Consider the following 22001-nt stretch of genomic DNA (forward strand, 5'->3'; position numbering starts at 1 on the left):
CAGTTCAACCCGTGTTGTTATTGAACATACAGAGATAACTGCCGGCAGCTCGGCCCCAAAGCCGAGATCTTCGAACCAAGCCGCTGCCTCAGAAGTGTGACAACTTAAATTAACGGCTCGCTTAAGCCCACAACTACCGGTTCGCGCTGTCGACGAGAGACTCGGAATATGCAACCAGTCGTCAGCCCACGCTCAGGCACACCCACGTGCGTCAGACCCCAGACTCGCTTACTATTGCACTACCTAACACGACATACCTATGCACTCGCCTCCCACACGTGGAATCACGGTGACTAAAAGCTTATTAGTTGAAAGGTTACATGCCTGTTATGTACCTACGTGGCTTGCATGACAACCGACGGACGGCTGAACGAGTGCAAAGAACTTTTATCTAATTCGCTCATGTTGAAGCTATATTGGCGATTTGATGCGCATTCGTCAATGTCGATTCCGCACCAGAAGATCAAAGGCAAGTTCCGCTGATGCTGACAATTGAGTGACAATATCATTCTCAATATCTCAACCACTCTAGTAAGAACGGCTGACATACATCGGATGTGTTTCCCTATATCGAGCTGAGTGTGCATATATTCAATAAATGGCGTCAATATCTGCTTATTCTTCTCATCCTCCACTCGACCTATATCTAATACTTGAGTGGGCATGTCTTGGGGAATATCAAGCTTAAGTCACCATACACTTTGAATCACAAGCAGGTAAGAACCATCAAGACGTAGCTATGATATTTCATCAGTCTATTTGGATAAAACTCAATATCACGCCTGGTTAAGAAGATCTATGGCCGTCGGTGTTGTGTGATGTTTGACAGGCCTAAGCACCACCAGCGCCCTCGCCGGGGAAAGAAGTAACCTACGATATGGGATACACTTGACGATATTGTAAGATGACACCAGTTGTTGGACAGAAGGCTTTGACCAGCGCATTCTAACCATGGATGGCTGTTTGTCGAGCGGATATGGCGCATAGACCGTGTACAACTCACTTCGGTTGCTTGGTAGCGGATTCGTGATCGTCGTTGCGATGCAGATGTAGTTAGTCCCATCTCAACTTTCCTGTAATATACCTAGCTAAGGATCCGGCATGAAATCTGGAACGCTTAACAAAGTCCGGTACATATAGAATAAGAAAAATTCGATCATATGCAGGTACGTAAGAATGTAGATAACAGGTACCTATGCAGATATGCCTCCTAATCTCCGTTATATCTACGCTCTCAGGGCGAAGTGCTGAATTATAAAGATGATATACGTAGATCTGAATTATATGCCCCTATCGTCCATCTTATATTCGCGCCGCATTCGTGTTTTGCCTCTCGGGGTTGAGAGACTTCGTACTTCGAAGCGACCATATCAGCCTAGATACCAGTCTAACTAGCCTATTGGCTGCGTTCTAAGTATTAATCTTAGCAATTCCAACGTTAAAATTTGTAGTCTGCGCACCTAGGTAGGCTTTGTGGGATTTACAGATCCAAACTTGAATAGGGATTTCTCGAACTGGCCGATCATGAGCCAAACAAGTATAACACTCTGCGTTGGATTTAGCAGCAATGAGGGCGACCAATCCATCATTCTTACTCCAGACTGATATACTACTACATTGCTATTTACGAGTTTTATCTTGCGTCGATGCTGGAAACAGGCGAGTTGCCGCACATCATGTTCGATCCAGGTCCATTCTTAGTACTTGCCATTTACTACTTCAGAGAATATGTCTCATTTCTTTACAATCATTAACTTTATTCGTACCTACTCAGGATGATACCTATCATAATATCCTATCCTTTCCGCAATTACCTAACTCCTGAAGGCACCCAGGCTCGTATCAAACGCTCAACAACCCCATCCCAAAACCAGCGGCCCTCTAAACCTTACTCACAATGAAGCTCACCGCCTCAGGCGCAAGGTCACTATACCCCGAATGCGCATCCGTAACAATCAGCGTGCCCTCGCACACCTCGTCCCCATCATGGCACAGAATCAAAGTCTTGCCAGGATCAAAATCCGGAATATGGTCATCATCCTGCGCCTTCTGGGTATCGCCGTACGTCACCGCCGCGTAGATGCGCTCCTTGACGCCGGCCTCCGCGGCCTCGACCGACCGATGCACCAGCGCCGCCCCCTGGCTGTAGCCCGAGACGACGAGCTTCGCCGTCGGACACTGCGTCGCGGCTTGCGTGATGAGCGCGCGCATGTTGTCCGCGTCGGCGGGGTCGCAACCACCGGCTCTGAGGTTGTCGATCAGCAGGGCCGGGTAGTCGACGCCTTGAGCCGCCACGGTGTCTGTGCCCAGTGCGGCCTTGAGCTGGTCGATGGTTTGCGGACCTGGGTCGTCGCCCTACGGAAGTGTTAGTGTACATGGACGGTGAGACTCAGAAGCCCAGGCAGGGAACGAGTAATGAGAAAGGGGGGTAGGCGTACGATGTTACCGTCTTGGGTGCTGCCGCGCGCAAAAATGAAGATAACATCTCGACAGCCCCCGTCGAGGAACTCGTTCGCCGTGTCTCCCGTCGACTGACGCCTTTGTATACTTCCCGCTGCGCTAGCGGTCTGCCGCGCCTTGAGCTTTGCAATGGTACTCTCCGAGTAGTCTAGCGTCAAAGGAATGGCGGCCGCGGAGGCCGCCAAAGCAGCGGACAGAAGCGTAAGGGACAGCCTCATCCTTTCGACTACTCAAGACCGCACGGGTTCAGAGGACCTGATTTTCGGAGGACTCGACTTGTAGGGGCTTGGCGGATGGGGATATCTTCCCTGGAGAGGCGCACCTGACGGCGGCCTTTTATATGTCTCGCGAAGCCATTTCAGCTGGCGCGGACCTAACTTTCTGCAGACTTCATTGGGCCTTGAAAGGCCTTACTATTCATTTTATACCGACGACATTTTGCGTCGAGATGCATCCATTACCTTCCTAGAAGGAGATGTTCGCCGAGTGGCGCACATCTCAGTCTGTCCTCACGAGGCATACGACGAACACGTGCATCATAAAGACGATAATACGGTGTCTTGGTAACGGAAAACAATCTTTCTTAAGTTAGAAGGTAGCAGCAAGATCCAACGAGATCCAGTGAGGTAAAAGACATCGAGCTCGGTTTCTGCACCGGCCTACCCGCTGGAGTAGAGATCTACCCGTCTATTGGGCGCCAACTTACGCGTACATGGGTGCTAAGCCCGTTAAACCAGGCGCCATAGCCGCATGCGGAGTCGTACTCGATGGCTAGCGAGTTATAGGGCTATGGGCTACGATGCATCTCGGTAGATACGTCGGGATACTACGCGGGGGCGGAGTTCTTGGAGCATCTAGCACCTTAACCCCGCATCCAGATGATCATCAATAGCTCGTGAATGGTCCACGGGTACGGCGTCGACCGAAGCTGCAGAGTGACCGTCATATAAAATTATCTTGATCTAGCAGTGTAAGATAGATGAAGGTTGCAAGAACTTCATGCATGCCATGCATATCATGGAGATATGAAACCGGGTGTCTCTGATAGTGTATTTTAGGTAAGCTGATTGGAGGTTGGAAAGGGGTATATAAGACGACAGGGCCTCTTCATATTGGCCAGACGTATCGTGTGAGGGCCGTTAGAATCGAATGAACTGTTAGAATGATATACAGTCAAGAATCATGGTCGAAGCTATTGGCCATTATCTGAGGTATATGAAGAATGTCTTATGGTATGGTAAATGGGAGATGCTCGTGATCATTCGAAGTATAGAGTGGTAAGCTTGAAACGGGTGAAAAACAAAGACCAGATGAGGCGAGGCCTAAGTAACTTAGGCCGGGTATTTAAAACTCGAGGGATGTGATAGAAGGGCGATAGTCTTCAAATAGGCACTTCCGCAACCTTCCTATTCCTCACATTAAAAGTATATGATATGAGTTAGGTAGTTTGAAGCACAAATGAAACATAAATGATATATTAAAGAGATTGAGATCATGAATGCGTTATGGGACCATCTGAGATTTCTTGTTTCGATGCCTCAGGTTCCGTTGCTCTGTACCAGATGCCTCTCCATCAGTGTTTCCTGTACTTTCATTGTCGTGCTCAACTCTGACTAAGTCGCTCGATATGTCACTATCCCTATCTTCGCTCCTAAGACCGGCGTTTGACTTCTTCGATTCGAGGACCTCTCGGATAATCTTTTTGCCCTCGTCTATCTCTCCGTTTAATGATCGACAGGATATGCATTTCCACGTTCCCAACTCGGTCAAAGATTTGGTTCCCGGGGGTGCCTGTCCGTTCACTAATCGGCACTTTTTACAGATCAGCACGATGCGGTTCTTCGATGCCGTCTCGTCCTCGCCCAGCATAAGATCCATGATTCGGTCGTACCAGCGGGGCGGACCCGGGCTCATATCGTACTGAGCATAGGAGATCGGAAGTGGCCCAGCGTTGGGCGCGAACTCTTCCGTTGGTTGTTGATCCAGAGGCGTATGCGGACGTGGCATGAGAGAGGGATCCTGGCGGGGTTGCATGGGGCCTAGGACCGGAGCACGAGAGGGTGGTCTCTGAATGTTGGCTGTTGGTGGAGGAGGTATGTTGATCCTTGCGCTAGGAGGGACAGAGCCTGTGTTTGACACCTTTCTCTGCTGGCCTTTGCCGTGGTCCTCTCGCTCCTCTACTTCCTCTTGCTTCTTAGGCTGATTTCGCTTCTCTCCAGTCCCTCCATACTTCTCAAGTAATTCCAGGGTGGAGTCATATTTGGTAGCATCCTTAAGTTTTTGAATCGTCTTCGCGCGCTCAGCTTGGTGGTCCTTTAGGCGAGCCTCTAGGCTATCGATGCGATAACTGAAATAGGCATTTGTAAATGTGCGGACAAGGTAAATCCTGAGTAATTCAGCACGTCAGCATAACAGGATTTCCAATATTATACAAAGCCGAGTAGGGTAGAAACATACAATATAGGGCCACCGGCCATCCCGGTAAATTCCCATGGTCCCAAATTCTGCCATCCAACCACCAGGGTCAGGACGATGGCGTAGACGAGGTAGGCAAATGTGAGATATAGGGTCCACAGAATCTTGATTCGGCGAGAGTTGGATCGCGCCTTGTCGAGTTTGGTCGTGGTTTTCGTGATCTTGTCTGAGAGGGTTGATAGCGTTTTCTCAAATGAAGATGGGGAAGAGTCATGGCCCTGTTGAAGATCGAACATCTAGTCAGCCATGTTGCCTGCCCAAGTAGATATATATATATATAAATATGAGTTCTGGAAGCTATTTCCACCACCTGTAAGCTCAGTATCTTCTCCACTTACCTTCCAAGGCCAGAAAGACACCATGATCTCGATATTAGAATGACGTCTACCGTCGAAAGAGCATGGCGAGTCGTTTGAGTGGTAAGGGGGCAAAGAAATGGAAGTGGGAAGAAGAACAACAATAAATAGGAAGTATACCTAATACCTACAAGTACATAGGAAATAGGCTAAGGATAGACGGAACTGCCTAACGTTGTGTTAGGCAAGCAGAAGAATTAAGACCTGATGACAGTTGTGACGACATTACAGGTGAAGCAATTAAGGACAACAATAAAATAAAACCATTGGCTGTCGACAATTATTGTATTGCGTGTGGCTAAGTCCACAATTTATGTACACTAATTGTGCCGGGATGTCTATGTAGATGTGCGTACCCCATGCATCACTCTGTCATGAAAGTGTACGTTTCAGGTACATCAACCTGATAGGGCTATCCAGGTGCTAGATGTGATTGGACCAACTTTAAATATTTGCGACCAAGTGCGACCAGAACGACAGATCAACCTAAAGCCAAAGATTACCTCAGACGGCACTGCGCAATTGTAGACTTTAGCATTTCACCTTATTACTTCAACCTTGATCTACTAGTCTACTACTACCACTTCCCTAGTAACCCATCACATGTCCTTGGCCGTCCCCTTTACTCTTGACTTACAAGATTCGTAGAATTCTTTGGTGATCTCTACGCGCATGGCTACAACATTTGGTCTCATACAATTGCCGCACTTTTTGTCGACGCCTTAAAATAAGGTCGTTCGTTAAGTCGTCCAGTCGTCCAGTCGTCAAGTCAGCATGTTATCCGTATGTTTTATCATGTCTACTACACGTTTAGCTAGCTAGCGCAATACAAATTCAAAGAATTCCTCTTACCATATTATTTGCGCAGAGAATAAAGGGTGCGATCGATCGGAGCATCGCCGAAGAGCAAGCTCGCCAGAAAGCTCTCGCAGAGCAAAGGTCCAATGCCGGCTCTCCTTCAGCCATAGGCCAACGCCCACGCTCGGTCTCTAGAACAAATAGTACCAACTCGTCCGCCAGGAGGAAGACTAAGAAGCCTAGTCAGGATAACTCTAATGGCGATGGTGCTCCGAACCCCGATCCCGCTGTCTTCGAAGCCGCTTTCGTGCTCGATGACGAGGATGCAGATCCCGCCTCCGTTCAAATACCACCTGCGCCGCCCGAGAAAGATGCAAAGGAGGTTGTAGCGGATAATGAGAAGAATGATGCGTCGACCGAGCAGAACGGAGACGCCAAAGATCGAACTAGCGCCGGGACAGAAGAGAAACCCAAGGACGTCCCGTCTACCGCCCCGACAGAGCTCCCGCCTCAGGTAAAGATGAAGCTGAGAAAACTCGAGAAATTAGAGGCTACATATCCAGGTTAGTTACTCTTACTAAGTACTTCACTATACCATGAGCGCTAATTATATAACCAATCCGGTAGAACTCTTACGTTCATATCGAATCGCACATGGTAGAGCTACGTCGATCGAGCCTTTCGAGAGAGCGCTGCGCGAGAACACACCCCTGACTACGATCAAGGACCCATCCGCCCTCGTCGAATATTTGAATCAGCTGAACTTGAAGGGCGACATGGTTATGGACGAGTTTAAACGCGTCTCGACTGAGAAGGATAGCTTCAAAAAGAAGTTTGAAGAGGCTGACAAGGAACTCATCGCTTTAAGAGAAGAGATTTCCGCTCTAAAAAGTGCCAAGGTCGAGGAAACGCCAACATCGAGCGATGGCCAGAAAGAGGATCTGTCAGGAGAGAAAAAGTCCGAGGAGGAAGCAAAACAGGCCGCTTCGCCTTCTGCGAGCAAATCCCCAGTCTCGTCTATTCTCGGTGTCTTTTCTCCTAGACAAAAGCCCGTAGTTGTCGACGAACCTAACGGCATGAGCGAAGATATGTTTTCATACGACGACGAGATTCCTCAGCTTCAAGCTGAGCTGGCGTCTAAGTCAGAAGAGATTGCCAAGCTAACTTCTGAAATCACCATCTTAAAGGAAGAGTTAACAGTAGCCAAGGAAAACAGTTCCGGCTTGGTGGAGAGTCTTGAGAAGGCAACAAGAGAATTGAGTGAAACTCGAGACAACATTGCTGTTCAGGATTCGATGCAAACACAGCTTAATGCCAGGAATGTCGAGATCCAGTCGCTTACCGAAAAATTGGCGCAAGCTCAATCACAGCTGCGAAGCTTGGAAGCAAATCTCGAGACGGAAAAGTCGAGGGTCTCATCAGTCGCAAAGGAACAGGAATCTAAACTCGAGATCTCGAGTACTAAGAATGCGGAACTCGACACGGAACTCAAGAAGCTCGGTGAAGCTAAATCTAAGCTTGAAACAAAAGTGCGCGATCTAACTACTGAGATTGACTCACTGAAGAAGTCAAAATCCGAGAGTGAAGTGAAGATCGAGCAACTGAATAAGCAAATCCAGTCTACCGCAAAACCTACACAAGCACCGAAATCAGAGTCACTGGAAGTTCCCACGCCTGCTTCTACGCCTACGCCCACCGGGTCTAAGAAGAAGAACAAGAAGAAGAAGAAGGGTGGCGCCGGCACATCTGCTACTGCTACCAATACCATAGAGACTGCCGCAAGCGAGACGTCCGAGACCCCTCAACCGTCTCCTCTCGAAAGTCCAGACACGGAGGCGCTTAAAGCCGAAGTATCTAAACTCAAGGATGAAATCACTCAGAAAGATACTCAAATTGAGCGGTTGTCCAAGCAGAGAAAGACCGAAGAGGATCTCAGGGATGAGATTGAGAACATGCATGAAAGTCTAGTTAGTATTGGTCATGACCACGTTGAGGCTAAGGAGAGAATCAAGAGCCTTGAGTCTGAAAAGACAGCGTTGAAATCTCGAATCGCGGAGTTGGAGAAGGAGATAGGCTCCCTTGCCTCTAACACAGAGGCCAGCTCAAAACTACAAGCAGAGTACGATTCCATGAAGGCTGAGTTTGACGAGCTAAAGATCAAATCCCAAACGCTGCAGTCGGATCTAGGTGCCGCTCAACAACTAGCTCAGAGTCGCTATAAGGACCTCACAGATTTGCGCGAAGTTCTGACCAAGGCCCAACCTGAGCTTAGAAGCTTGCGCCAAGAATCTGCGACACTAAAAACTACCAAGGAAGAGTTGGCCTCTAAGCAGAACGAGCTCCGTAATCTTGAGAAGCGTGAGAAGGACCTTAAGAACGACCTCGCCAGAGCTCAACGCTTAGCCTCTGACCGTGAATCCGAGATTAAACTACTCAATGACAGACTGACTACTGAAAAGACATCCCGAGTTAGACTCGAGGATGAGAAACGTATCGCCGGTAGAGACTATCGCCGTGCTGAAGCCGAGAAGATCGAGCTATCCGCCAAAGCAGAAAAGGCTACTCGCGAGTTAGAATCACTACAATCCGAACTCACTACACTTCGTCCTAAGGTTAAGCAGCTCGAGGACGAGGTTGCCAAGTCCAAGAAGGAGAAGAATGCTATTAGAGAGGAAGTAGAGCTGAAAACGCAGCAATACAACAACGCTCAAGGTCTTCTCGGTTCCATGCGTGACCAAACGGCCGAGCTATCGATCCAACTCAAGGAAGCGCAAAGCCAAACAGAAAGCTTGGAGGAGGAATTAGCAGAAGTGCAAAAGCACCTCTCTGAAAGAACGCGTGAGGGTGAAACGATGCGGCGCATGCTTGCGGATGTGGATGGACGAGCAGATGCGAAAGTGCGGGAAATGCGTGCTCGAATGGATGCAGCTGTCGAAGAGCGTGACCGTATCGAAGATGAGTTGTCTACCCTTGCTCGACGTCGCGTCCGCGAATCTGAAGAACTCAAAAACAAAGTTCGCGAGCTCGAGCGTGAGGTCCGAACCCTCTCTAGCGAGAAGGACGAGCTGGAAGCCCACGAGAGAGAGTGGCGCCGCCGCCGTGAAGAGCTCGAGCAAGTGGAAGAGAAATCCGCAGCCGAAGTTGAGGATATGCGCACGGCGATCACTAACTTACGATCCGCTTTGGACGCGTCCGAGCAACAAGTGCGTGATGCCGAAAAGCAACGCTCGGATCTACGGAAGCTTTTGGATGAGGCCAGAGGACGTTACGAAAAGGCGAACAAGGAGCTCAAAAATATCCAAGCCAGATTTGGCGTTGGTGGCGGCAGCACACCAAACGTTGCGAGCAGTGGAAGATCTAGCACCGATTCGACACGGAGCGGTGCGAACGGCGCATCTGCCGGATCTCCTAGCCCAGACACGATGTACTTGAAAGCTATCTTACTGCAATTCCTCGAGATGAAGGATGAGAAAACCCGAGCACAGTTGGTACCTGTGTTGGGAAAGCTATTGCGGTTTGATCGGTAAGAAACTTACTTCATGCTACTAGTTATCCTCACTAACAGGATTACAGCAACGACGAACAAAAATGGATGGCCGCCGTTCAGCATCTGTCGAGGCCAGGCAGATAGGAGACTATACGACAGGGATAATAGTAATCAGTGTGTATCATAGATGCTGCATAGCACGGAGTCCATTGTATAAAAGCTGTAGGAATTGGCTATGTAATCTACATGTATCTTTTGGGCCTGCGCATAGGCGCAGGCATACTCTGAAGGGATTATCCGTGTTACTGTTCCTAATGCATTTTCTAACGTGCTTAGGTAACCTTCTCTTCAGTTAATGTCCTAGACAACCTGGTATGGACCTCAACTGCGTACAGCAGGTAGTTTGCGTCCCAGACACCTAATCTGACAGTCCATATAAGCCGACAGTATTGTTATAATATGTACCTAACTTACCGGTATAAATAATTCCAGGGAAGACTCCGACTCACGAGAAGGCCTCTATAATTAAAAGAGAATGGCGAAGTCGGACGTTAAGGGGCGTAAACCAACCAAGGCTGCATACTTAAATACATATAGTATAAGAGCGTATATACACAAAGGAGTTCCTAAACCATTAGCTCAGAATATGGCCACTTCATTCAGCCGTCACCAGCCACGGGTCGATAGCGTCGTGTGGTATACAATACCAGCAGCCTGGGCTGGTTCAATTTAGCCTGAAAATAACCAAGATATGGGAATTGAGGTTTTGTAGGATGCAACGTGTAATACAGGTACTAGCCGACACATTACCGGCCATCTGGTTAGTGACAATTAGCAACATCTTTCCAGACATCTGTACCTATATATGTAACCTAGATATGTATGCGGGAGCATCGTTCGCCTGTTATCAAACGGCTTGCCAGACGCAAAATCAGATCCAAATCATTATAACAATGGATACAATGCCTTGACCTATAGTGAGTGAGATTGCTTTCGCAGATTTACATTTACATTGAGTGTCAAGATTGTTGGCTCGCAATGTAGCGTATCTGGTCGAGTTGCGGCCATATGATGAGCGTTCTCGGAGTATCGCATTCTTTCAGCTCTTCGGACGCTTGACCGGTTTCTTCTATGTTCGTCAACCCCATCGGGCCAGCGAATGTGAGCTAGAGGTACCTCATCTCATACTACCGCTTTCTATCGCTTTAAATCGCATTCGTCTACTTTATCTTCCCCGAGATATATGATAGAACTCTAGAAGAGCTTTTCAGGCCGTCGAGAAGGCGGTCGTGCACTATGAGGAGCAAAACAAGTCTAGAAAATGCTGATTGAAGCGTAAAAAAAGGGGGCGGGGTTTGGTAAGCGGATTGGTGAAATTTAATAAAAGGGTTGTGATTAAAGATATCCATTATATGCATAATTCTTGGGACCCCGGATCATACCATCACACCCCAGCCACCCCCACATTATCCCACCAAGTCTTCCAATCCGGGAGTCACGATAGGTAAAGATATCCAACATCCGTGCTCGCACCCTGACGCTTCCAAAAGATAAGCTTCGACAGAAACTTGGAACTTAATTGGGATGAGTAGGTAGTTACGATCGGGAGGTTCGCGCCTACCCTTCGTGCCTACTGGGTACTGGATCCCAGATACAACCCAGCTTAAACAAACTTGGAACGTTACAACAACTAGCTTCTATCTGATAGACACTCACCAGTTGGTGGTATATAAACTAGATGAAGCTTACCGTTATCCTTATTCGCGACATATCTCCAAGATATTGGATATCGGATATTGCATTTTAATGAGCTATGTCGCGCGTTTTCCACCTTCTCCGGGTGGCAATCGGCGCCGGGCCCCTTGACGAACCCCCGACGCGTCAACCGGTTGTCACCACATCCCCGAGTAGTCGGGACGTAGCCGAGGATGTGAATGCGGAGCCGACTAAGACGGATTCCGAGAAGCAGGCAACGTCCAATGTCCCCGTCGAGACAGGCACAACGGCCATTAAGGCCGTTCAGGTCATCTGGGGCAAGAAAGGTAGATGGCTAGTCATTGCTGGGTAAGATTGGTTAAGAAGCTGCCTGGTGTCTAAGATAGAGACTGCTGACATCTCCCCTTAGCTTATGTCTGATCATGATAGTGTACGAAATAGACAACAGCACCCTCTACATCTATCGCAATTATGCTTCGTCCGAATTTCAGGAGTTGTCTAAACTCGCAACCCTGAGCACCGCCGGAACGATCATCTTCGCCGTTATAAAACCGCCTATGGCTAAGCTGTCGAACGTTATCGGCCGCGGCGGCACCTATTGCATCGCCATGTTATTTTACATATTGTCTTACATCATCATGGCCTCGGCTAGGACATTCAATGCCTACGCCGCCGGCTCCGTCTTCTACTCCATAGGACAATCCTCAACCAACTTGATGAATGATATCGTCATCGCTGACTTGACAACCGCCCGCTATCGAGCTTTCGGCATTGCCCTCTCGTTCTGGCCCTTTCTAATAACGCCATGGACGGCTGCGTTTATAGTCGATAGCGTGACGGCACCCGGCGGCATCGGATGGCGTTGGGGGATCGGTCTCTTTGCCATTATCATGCCTTTCTGTGCGAGTTTCATTGTTACTACGTTATTGTACTATCAAGTGAAAGCGGAAAAGGAGGGACTCGCACCTAAACCAAAAATTTCCCTATACGAGTTCTGCTCGCAGATTGACCTTGGCGGTGTGGCCTTATTTAGCGGTGGCCTGGCTCTCTTGCTCATACCAATGACGCTCGCAGCCACTACGCCATCGGCCTGGAAAACGCCATGGATTATCGCCTTGATTGTACTTGGCGGAGCACTGCTCATCGTGCTCCCTTTTTACGAACACTATTTTGCGAAACACCCAGTGGTACCTCCTCATTATTTCATGGACCCCACGATTGTCCTCTGTTGCTTGCTTATAGCTCTGGACAGCGTTGGCTTCTCTGCAACACGTAAGATCCATACCTATTGTCGTCTCCGAGATCAGACCTACATTTTCCTTTCCCTTACGAGTATCTTATTCGCTTAATATGCAGCAAAGCGCTAAATACTTGGGGATTTAGATACATACATCTATACATGGGTCACCGTCGCTCGAGGTTTAAACGCTCGCGACGCAACCTTTTTCACTTGTAAGTTGAGCTTAAGTTGAGCTTAAATTGAATCTCCGATGCTGGAGGCCTAGATTTGATCTCAGTACTAACAAGCGCAAGATACGAACGGAGTCACTCAATGTCTATTTGGGATCATTATAGGCGTGTTCATGGCTAAAACACGACGTTACAAGTGGGTGTGTGTATTGGGCGCGACTATCCGCTTAATTGGCTACGGTGTAATGCTGCGTCTAAGAGGCTCTCAGAATAGCATCGCGGAGATCTTCGTCGTCCAGCTAATCCAGGGTATCGGTAGCGGTATGGTCGGTTCCACCCTGCTCATCCCCGCCCAGATTGTCGTTCCCCACGCAGAAATGCCACAAATAACTGCATTAGTCATCTGCTTTGCCTTCGTTGGGAGTAGCGTAGGGGCCTGCATCGCCGGTGGAATTTATACTGGTACGCTTGAGCCCGAACTGTGGCACTATTTGGGCAACGGAGCGACCGCAGAAGCTGTATCGGCATTGGTGAACTCGATTACGGGCGTTGCGCCTGAATGGGGTACGCCTGCGCGGACAGCCGTCAACTTAGCGGTGAGTAACTGGGCTCAAAAGCGATATATTGGCACATACTCATTCCAAAGCAGTTCACGGAAGTCATGAAATATATGACATACGCAGCTGTAGGGTCCTCGGCAGTCGCCTTCATCGGATCACTCTTCATACCAAACTTCGAGTTACCGTGAGTATGCCCTTTTTGTGTCCTCAACGGCATTTGCTAACTAGTTGCTAGTGATAAGAATAACCTCGTAGAGTAACAAATAGATAGATTGAATCAATCATTTGATACATCGTTTCTTTTCTAGGTTAGCTTCAAACAGCGTCACTCATAATGTAATGTCTTATTGTTTGATCAAAATATCTGCATGCATATACAAAAAGCGATTGGAGGAATACTTTAGCGGCTACAACGAATCAGGATAGAAGCGACACCACAACGCCATGCTTCACGGTAACTGAAGTTCTAGCCCTGGTATGAAACCCCTGTTCAGGTTCATCAATTCGTAAGATGCCATAGTCAGTTCGTTTCCAGCTTTTGGATACACGTCCTCGAAAGGTGTATAATCCGGCTCGCACATCGTCCCTGGTTTTGGGAGTGTGCCGTTCTGAAAGTAGGCGCGAATATATCCGGCTGTGCAAGTTGAGGCTGCTGACAGACTGGTGTGCTGTGAGTGGGGTTTTGATGTTAGTCTGGACACATATGCGACCTGAGGCGACGAGATCTCTTACCCCGTAGGAGTTTTGCACTAAGACGACAGACCCTGGAAATCCCCGAGAGTTGTTCCTCGCGCTGACAAGCGGCGATACATTGTCGGCCACGTTAGCTACGTAGAGAATTGGATGGCTTGTGTTCCCTTCGAAAGGGCCTGTGTACCTCCATTTAGGTCTGACGGTTCTGCCTACGCAGGCCATCCTGAAGAGAGCATTGACATCGCCAGCCGCAGAACTATGTATACCTATGATAAGCTCATCCAGTTTTATGCGTGTCAACTCATCAGAGTAGACCTACCTGATATGCATGAGCTCCTCAACGAAGTCAGCAAACTCTTCTACCGTGTCTTCGACCGGAGGTGCATCGGCGCAAAGAATCGCAGGAAAGGCATCAGCGTTTCCCTCTTCTAACCGTGGTACGTTTGGCGGGATAGCTTCGATAGAACAGATAGGCGTGGAGTCCTCAGATTTCACTAGTCGGTAGAAAGGCTCACCATCCCCGTCTTCTAAGGACTTGAGGACTTTGGCAAAATCCTTGAACATGAAAATTGGCCGGTATAATGCGGCGGAGACCAGCCGCTTGAGGTTCGACCATGTAATCAACTGAGGCATGTCTGGGCCTTTCTCAGACGCCGGCACAATGATCGGGTGTTTTCGGACTCGTGCTAGAAGGCTAGCGAGCCGTTTTTCTATGGCTGCCGGAGACGAGGCATAGAAATCGCAGGTGGAAGGGCCGGCTTTATGACAAAAGTCGTAGAAAGCCTCCATGACCTTGTCGGTATCGTGCAAGAAGTTTACGTAAGAGTGCCAATGCCACTCTTGATAGTCTACGTTGCCTGCGAATACCCCTTTCAGCGTCACTCAATATCCTGGTTAATCTCATGCTCCTTACCATCGCTTACAAGTCTTTCGACCTTATCGGGATACATAGCTGCGAATACCTATATTGCATAAGATTAGCAACTTCATATTGATAATACCATAGTCTGAGATTTGAGCCTGGCTTTCGTCAATGGCTCAAGTATGAAAAGGTCTTACACCGCCAAGGATTGTTCCGTAGCTGAACCCCCAGTATTTGAGCTTGTCCTGCCCAGTTTGGTGCAGGATCTCGAGCAAGTCGCGCGCGTGTGAAACGGTGCTAATATGCGACAGCAGTCCCGAGTCGTTCATATTCCTTTCGCAAGCCTGTGAGAAAGCGGTTGCTCGGGCGAAAGCGTCGTAGATGACTCCGGGATGGGCGTCAACTACGCCGACGTCCTGCAATGCCCAGAGCCGGCTCTTCTCCTCGGAGCCCCAGCAGTCTATTCGCGGAATAGATGCGCCAATACCCCGAGGATCAAATGATATGATATCGTGGTTCCTGCCGGCGATGGTCTGCAGAAGTGCGCCGCGGTCTCTCAGCGCATAGACGCCAGATCCACCAGGACCTCCTGGGTTGAAGATTATGCTTCCTTGGTAGTTGTCAAGCTCAGTAGCTCTAAGTCGTGTAATTGCTAGCACAACTCTTCCCGATGGGTCATCGGACGGGTCGAGCCAGTCCATCGGGACATCCAGTCTTGCGCAGTCGTAGGTGTCATTGTAGCAGCGGTGCCAGTGGAGTGACCTACTGGGTTTTATATCACTCCACTTCCAATCTGTGAAACCTAGCTCTTCCCCCTTGGGATTGATTATCACCCTCGCTCTATTCAGCTGGTAAAGTAGAGACAGTATAGAGAAAATCCCAATAACGATAGTTGCTACCGATCGCCATCGCGATATCCTCCGTTCTTCGGCCGATAAAGATGGGATACGGCCCTCAGTGTGGAGTCCATGGGGTTGCTTCATTCTGATGAGCTGTGATGGGTGCTCGAAGGCATGATTAGGTAGGCAGAGAGGAGAATTAGGACGCAGGATGCAGGATGCAAGGTTGACAAGAAGGGGAGACGAAGGTTAAACGATCCAATTCAACGGATAAGTCGTCCTACCCGGTACCATGTCACAAGACTAATGTCGTGGCTGCTGTTGTGTATCCTGGAATCTCACCTTACGCAGTGTAACAACTACATAGTACCTCTCTTATCAGATGGAGATACACTGAAGGGACATAGCCGACCCGTCCATCCCGGTCAGCTGATGCAGTCTGATAGTGTCGCCTTGGCTGCTTGGCCCAATTGGGGTATCGGCTATCCCCGGAACCTGGGTATGCAATTATGCAACATCGGACTTTTCTCTCCTTCAATTGACCCTCGATACTTCCAATACGATACCATCATAGAATAGAAAAAAGGGGTGACCTCCCCTCGCATAGCACCATTCACCCACGACTTTAGTATAGAAATTCCCGATGTCATCCCGACATGTATTTCTTGAGTATCTACTATCTAGTAGAGACTAGATAACACAATCGCCCTACAACAGAAACAGCTCGTCGACTTGCTGGTCCTCAAAATTCAACTAAAAATCAAAAAGGGTATCTAAATAATCGTTCATCATTTCTTGCCCCGAGACGGGCGTCTTGATTTCTGCCTGCTAAGACCCTCCGATATGATCTCCGACTCCACAGCAAAGGCACTGTTCTTCCTGAGAGGATCTATCTGGTCCAAGATGAAGTCATCTTTATAATGCTGCGCTCTCTTTTCCACGGGGGCTAGTTCAGCCAGCCTACTCTGGCTCGTTTCGCTACCTTCCATGCTGGGACATCTCTTCCATTTGTTGTCGCGGTCTTCGCTAGCCGTACGCTGGAGCTCGATCGCGTCGCCGGCGTCGACTGAGAATCCGTTCGATCGACGGTTCAACGTGATAGTCACCTCTCTAGTGACGAATATCTCATCGAGTCGAACTTTCAACGAAGGCCAGAAGATAGGGAAAGATGCGCATATGCTGTAAATTCAGAAGTAAGTAACTGTTATGCGTTGGAGAATATGGGGGTGGTTCCAACCTCGCTATCGTAGCCTCCAATGTTCCGAGCATAATACTTATAGCTCCATACCATGTTGGATCGAATGTCGGGCTCGTCGTAGCTCTATGCTCGACTATCGTGACCAGCCGCCATATAGAAAGGCCATTTACACTGTCGATCATTAGCCTACCAATTCCATAACAGGGCGGTAAGTCACAAACACTGCGCCTGTGGAAACTACACCAACCAATCCTAGCTTCGTCCGTCGGATCGTGTCGCGTTGGAAATAGAGCGGAATCGGAATGGTGAAGACGATCATGTCCAACACCATATTCACTGCGGTGTGGGACAGGTAGCTCTTATAAAATTCGTTGGCATTCCTGGAACCGAATCCGTAGCACTTTGCCTCCATTCCTAGCTTCCAATACCCGCTGACGGGAACGCAAGGGACCCAAGCTATCGCAGAATACACCGTGCCCCATAAGCCGACAATCACCAGCATGATGATGCATATGGTTCGCAAATAGCCAGTATGGAAAACGCGCAAGTATTGAAATAGGAGAGATATCTTGATGAAGGTGGTCGACATATTATAGGCAGCGTTTGTTGTGTAAAATGTCTAGAACAGATCATAGGTAAGTATTAGATCCTAAGTTGACCCTTTCGTGGCCTGATGACTATTTTCATACCCTAAGATAACCTTCTATATCGCTTGGTTTCAGGTAGATAAAGTGCTGACCCAACCCAAAGTGAGGAGCTGGAAGATGTCAACGCTTTTCGAAGCCCCCGGTTTAGAAATGATTCTACTCACCAGTGCATACTCCTATGCCACTAAATAACCCGGTAATCTTTCTCGGCGCGCCATCAGTACAATGTTCTGACCATGTTGTGAAAAGCGGTACTATCTTACGAGGTATAACAGGACGAAAAAGTCATCCCAGCCCTTAGCTCGTACGACGTAGAGTCGGATGTAGAGTCGATAAACCACGCAAATGGACGAAAGGCACTGGCGCGTAAGGGTCAGAGCTGCCCTTTTCATTCCAGTTTTGCCCTACTCACTGTCATAGCCGCCCCAACCGTCACGATGACTCCTGGCCGATTCCATGACGGCACCGGTTCATCGAGGTTGTCATGAATGCCGATTCGGCTCACCAACGTCTCCTCAGCCATGATTTTTCCTGGCTGACTCTAGCGATCGTCTAGAGTATATTAAACTTATTCGTTAGTTCGACATGCCGCCCGAACCAGTTTGCATGATGATCGCTGGACACCGAATATTCGCTTTTCTAAGGGTGGTCGGTGCCACTGAATTTTGGTCTGTTCAGCAACAGGCAGTCGAATTGAAGAGTGGCGCAAAGTCCGCCTTTTGGTAAATCAGAACAAGACTTCATGAGGCTCTTTCTCCGGGTTTTACCCCCCTTTTTCATTTCTGCAATGCGAGTGCTCATCCATGCATCTCGTCCATGCTATGACCCTGACCCAGTATTTTGAAGCCAATGAGATGTATCGTGGCCAGGGGCGCTTTTATTATACGCGTCATTTGCTTGGACGTAGGCGTAGTGCAGTTAGAGAATCCACTCAGCTGGACTACTAGAGCACTTGGTGTGGTAACACTAGTGCTCGCTTCAGGGGTTCAAGGATCTAATATCATTTTAGGAGATCCGAGAACATAGATAGGGCACACGCTACTCAATTATCTAGACACGCTATTTTAGATATGAAGCTGAATACCAGGTATACATATAATTCCTAAGTAACACTTCACATGTCAGACGTTGTTCTACTTATTCGTCCAATCGTGACTACTCGGGTACTTATCAGACGTCGCGTCTCAGGTAGGTAAGAATCAGCCAGCGACATCAATCGTCAAGTCATGCGCTGTGTTTGATATGAGATAAGGTTCTAAGAAAGATGTTGTACTTCATAATCCGCAAACGGGAAGGCGTAGGTAAGAGAGCCATGTTAAAGGTAACAACACATCTCATTTCAAGATGCGATGATAGTATATTTCAAAATGAAACTTGGTTATAATAGTTTTATATAAATCGACGCTTCATACCTGTCTCACAGCTGGTGGGTATCGGATCTCTAACATAGTGAAAGGTATGATCTATCAAGAAAAGGGTAGTGTTGCTTGTAAGAAGTGGGAGAGGAGAGATAGGTATATCCACGTTCAGCTGAGCTAATCAAGGGCTAGGGTAGAATAGGTTACCCATGAAGTAGTTAGTTGATTATAAGTGCCGAGGAATTCATAATCCGGTTTCATCTTTACCCGGACCGGGGTGTCTAGGTCAAGCCTAAGAACTTAGTTGAGAATATCTCACCTTATTCTGACCAACACTTTTTGGAACACTAGGGTTCAAATTCAGCACATTATATCTACCAACCCCCATTTAGAAACATTTGCCAGTCGAGAGATACACTTGCCTAGGTGTCTAGATACTTATCGACACTCGCATGAATTCAGCTGCGATTTGCTGGGTGGCTAGAAGGTTAAAGAAGTTGTGTTTAAGTAATCCTAAAAATCTAAGCTATCTACCTACCTGTTAAAGAAATAATGAATACCTTCCCAAGGTCAACATTAAGATAGAATATACTAGGAGTATCACACAAGAGCGCCGCCAGATGTCCACCTATATAAAAGAGACCTCCGGCCTTGAGAAATCTTAGGGGTGCTGAGGTCTTGGTCTCATGCACTTATACCTCTGGAAAGACTGTGAAACCTATTTCCACTATCTCTCACTCTTTAGTTCCTATCAGAAGCCCCCTCTGCGAGAGCTGGTAGCCAGAGGTCTCGCCAGGGTTAGCTAGTAGTCCAGAAGGATCGGGAGTCGGCTTGTACGAGGATATCCTGTTAGCAGTTAGCCCTTTAGCTGTAGATAAAAGAAGATTTATGTATGCATACCCGATCCTCTGGAAGGGAGTAGTTAGAGCTCTTTGCGCAATAATGCCGTTATTCCTTAGCCTTTTAGTTCCATCTCGTGACAGTTCCTTTTCGAAATATTTTAACGATGAAATACGAATTAACAACAGGAAAAAACTTGGTGTTTTCCGGGTTATTTTCGAATTAAATCATGGCAACTGTGATGTTGCTCCAGCTCATCAAGTAGGACATGGATTGAGGTTCAGCTATTGCGGCATAGCTTATCATACTTGGCCACATAATAGGTATTTTAACGTATTCACAGATTTTCCCAGGTTCCATAGGATCCATTGATGTTGCCATCTTTCATATTGAACAGCTACTCAACCTTGGAAATGCTGAGCTGGAAATATGCGCCTAAAAAGATGATGACGCCACCTATAAATACGCCTCGTCGTTTTCCATATGGGCCAGTGGATTTAATTTAGTGGAGAATTACTATAATACCTCCAATCATTCCATACAGCCATTAGCTAATGACGCCTGAAGCTGTCGTCAGATGAAGGCGTTTTGGTTATGATAGCCACTCTGATCCATAGCTGTGATATACCTAGGTCAGAATCAGTTATTCGGCTGCCTAGTGAACAGAAAATCTAAAATAACGATGTTCATACTATGTACAATTGCATACTTAGGTATTTTTCTCCTCTGGGATTCTACCGTAAGCTTACAGCTAACATGGAGCTTGTAAGTCAATTGGTTACTCTCTATGAAACTACCACTTGCACCTTCAAGGCATAGAGTCAGCAAGTAGCTATGATGATTCTCAACGATGATACTGGTACTACCAGTCAGTGACAAGTAAGAAAATAGCATATTCAGTACCCATCAATGGAGAAGCAATGCCAAGCCAATTCCAGACCATGATCATCGCGGACAGAGTGTTGGTTGGATATTTTTATGGGATTTTCTCTATATATAAAGGACCGCGAAGCTCTTAATCACAACCAGAAATCGAATTCCACCAGCCGTCCCCAAAAGCATATACAACTTCGTCTACGAACAAGATACCCACCATTATCACTTTCATCATGAAGACTCAGACTCTTTTCAGCTCAGCGCTGCTCTTCGCTGCGAAGAGTGTTCTTGCGAACAATGCCATCCCCGACAGTGCTTTCTCGCAGAATAATGGTATCGCTGCTGCCCAGGCAGCCGCTCCTGCTTGGTTTATGGCCTCTGGGACCTGCAGTACGTAAAGTCCTTTCCAATTATCCCTTTCCTCTCGAAGCTTCTAAAGTGTTGAAGATGTTCACTTCAACTGTGGAAGCGGTCACACGGGGACACGAAGAGAGTTCCTATGTCTTTGGCATGATCAATTAACGACTAACATTCATTGTTCAAGTGCCTTCGGCTGCCGAAGACGGCCAAGGTCACCAGACGAACGGTGTTGATCCCGACAACTGCAACCTTGGCAAATTAGCGAATGGTTGTCCCCAGCAGCCGTCATGGCAGGGCGCAAACACATTCTACGGCAATATCGCCGGAGAACCGTTCAGCAACATTCCGACGTACTACAACGTTGTCAAATGCGGCAACCAGTGGAAGATCCTCTACTATGTGTATTTCAAGAAGGATACTGGCCACAAGAGTGACTGGGAAGGTGTCGTGATTGCCTTCAATGACCAGGGCGGAGGCAAGTGGACTCGAACCAACATGGCTATGGAACAAGGTGTGTATCTACTGAAAGCTTTCTCCCTTCATTTCTCTTTCATCTTTTTGCCTCAAGGTTTTCTAACGCGTTGCGACAGACGGAAGCCATCCATGGGTTGATTGGGACAAGATCAACGACACATTCGACGGGTGAGTATCCATGTATAGCCCAGAAGGTTTCGATTATTCTAACGGTTTTATCACTTAGCAACGACGACTTTACAAACTGGGGCCAGAAGAGCCGGGACCATCCCAAGGTGTACTTCGGCAAGTGGCATCACTCTGCCCACATCGACTGGCACACTACCACTTTCAAGAACACTTGCCCCCCTAACTCTGAAAACGACTTCCGTAATGCAGACTATCAGTTCAAGGCCGTCGACAACTTACGTCACGTTACTGTTATCGACCCTAGCTGGGTCTGGGGTCAAGCATCTTCGCCTGTCAAGATTGATGTTTGCACGTACTAGACAAACTTAGGACTTTGTATTTCAACTCGAGTAGATGGCTCAGGGGCCATTTGGAGTGAAGAATGCATAGCCGCAGAGAAAGAGAGTGGTATTCAAATTTCTTA

At 47.9% G+C, this 22001-nt stretch overlaps 6 protein-coding genes across 6 annotated transcripts; 2 read left to right on the plus strand and 4 right to left on the minus strand.

The window, feature by feature from the left end:
• Nucleotides 1-1481: 1481 nt before the first annotated feature.
• Nucleotides 1482-3204, minus strand: F4807DRAFT_472863 (carbohydrate esterase family 5 protein; the record flags this gene model as incomplete). The annotated part of the gene is made up of 3 exons (XM_048003051.1): nucleotides 1482-2355; nucleotides 2439-2679; nucleotides 3167-3204. The coding sequence occupies 3 exons, from the start codon at nucleotides 3202-3204 to the stop codon at nucleotides 1882-1884; spliced, it is 753 nt and encodes a 250-aa protein (XP_047856635.1). The 3' UTR covers nucleotides 1482-1881.
• Nucleotides 3205-3963: 759 nt separating this feature from the next.
• F4807DRAFT_458318 (uncharacterized protein) lies at nucleotides 3964-5297 on the minus strand (the record flags this gene model as incomplete). The annotated part of the gene is made up of 3 exons (XM_048001188.1): nucleotides 3964-4846; nucleotides 4918-5153; nucleotides 5274-5297. 3 exons carry the CDS (start codon nucleotides 5295-5297, stop codon nucleotides 3964-3966), a joined length of 1143 nt encoding a protein of 380 aa, XP_047856636.1.
• A 6092-nt stretch (nucleotides 5298-11389) lies between these two features.
• Nucleotides 11390-13522, plus strand: F4807DRAFT_450684 (MFS general substrate transporter; the record flags this gene model as incomplete). Its single annotated transcript, XM_048000155.1, has 6 exons — nucleotides 11390-11640; nucleotides 11702-12564; nucleotides 12676-12744; nucleotides 12826-13298; nucleotides 13352-13446; nucleotides 13498-13522. The coding sequence occupies 6 exons, from the start codon at nucleotides 11390-11392 to the stop codon at nucleotides 13520-13522; spliced, it is 1776 nt and encodes a 591-aa protein (XP_047856637.1).
• A 29-nt stretch (nucleotides 13523-13551) lies between these two features.
• F4807DRAFT_388192 (alpha/beta-hydrolase) lies at nucleotides 13552-16037 on the minus strand. Its single transcript, XM_047995868.1, has 5 exons — nucleotides 15015-16037; nucleotides 14869-14917; nucleotides 14275-14812; nucleotides 13995-14211; nucleotides 13552-13930 (listed from the first exon to the last, which is right to left on the minus strand). The coding sequence occupies exons 1-5, from the start codon at nucleotides 15798-15800 to the stop codon at nucleotides 13712-13714; spliced, it is 1809 nt and encodes a 602-aa protein (XP_047856638.1). The 5' UTR covers nucleotides 15801-16037; the 3' UTR covers nucleotides 13552-13711.
• Nucleotides 16038-16288: 251 nt separating this feature from the next.
• Nucleotides 16289-18007, minus strand: F4807DRAFT_417604 (uncharacterized protein). Its single transcript, XM_047997255.1, has 7 exons — nucleotides 17914-18007; nucleotides 17765-17860; nucleotides 17666-17702; nucleotides 17544-17611; nucleotides 17076-17473; nucleotides 16894-17025; nucleotides 16289-16835 (listed from the first exon to the last, which is right to left on the minus strand). Exons 1-7 carry the CDS (start codon nucleotides 17917-17919, stop codon nucleotides 16445-16447), a joined length of 1128 nt encoding a protein of 375 aa, XP_047856639.1. The 5' UTR covers nucleotides 17920-18007; the 3' UTR covers nucleotides 16289-16444.
• A 2801-nt stretch (nucleotides 18008-20808) lies between these two features.
• Nucleotides 20809-21897, plus strand: F4807DRAFT_472887 (uncharacterized protein; the record flags this gene model as incomplete). Its single annotated transcript, XM_048003052.1, has 4 exons — nucleotides 20809-20965; nucleotides 21120-21446; nucleotides 21526-21577; nucleotides 21636-21897. 4 exons carry the CDS (start codon nucleotides 20809-20811, stop codon nucleotides 21895-21897), a joined length of 798 nt encoding a protein of 265 aa, XP_047856640.1.
• Between the last annotated feature and the right edge of the window lie 104 nt (nucleotides 21898-22001).

The sequence above is a fragment of the Annulohypoxylon truncatum genome (assembly GCF_022578515.1).
Source record: "Annulohypoxylon truncatum strain CBS 140777 unplaced genomic scaffold F4807scaffold_8, whole genome shotgun sequence".
In the NCBI taxonomy this organism is placed as follows: domain Eukaryota; kingdom Fungi; phylum Ascomycota; class Sordariomycetes; order Xylariales; family Hypoxylaceae; genus Annulohypoxylon; species Annulohypoxylon truncatum.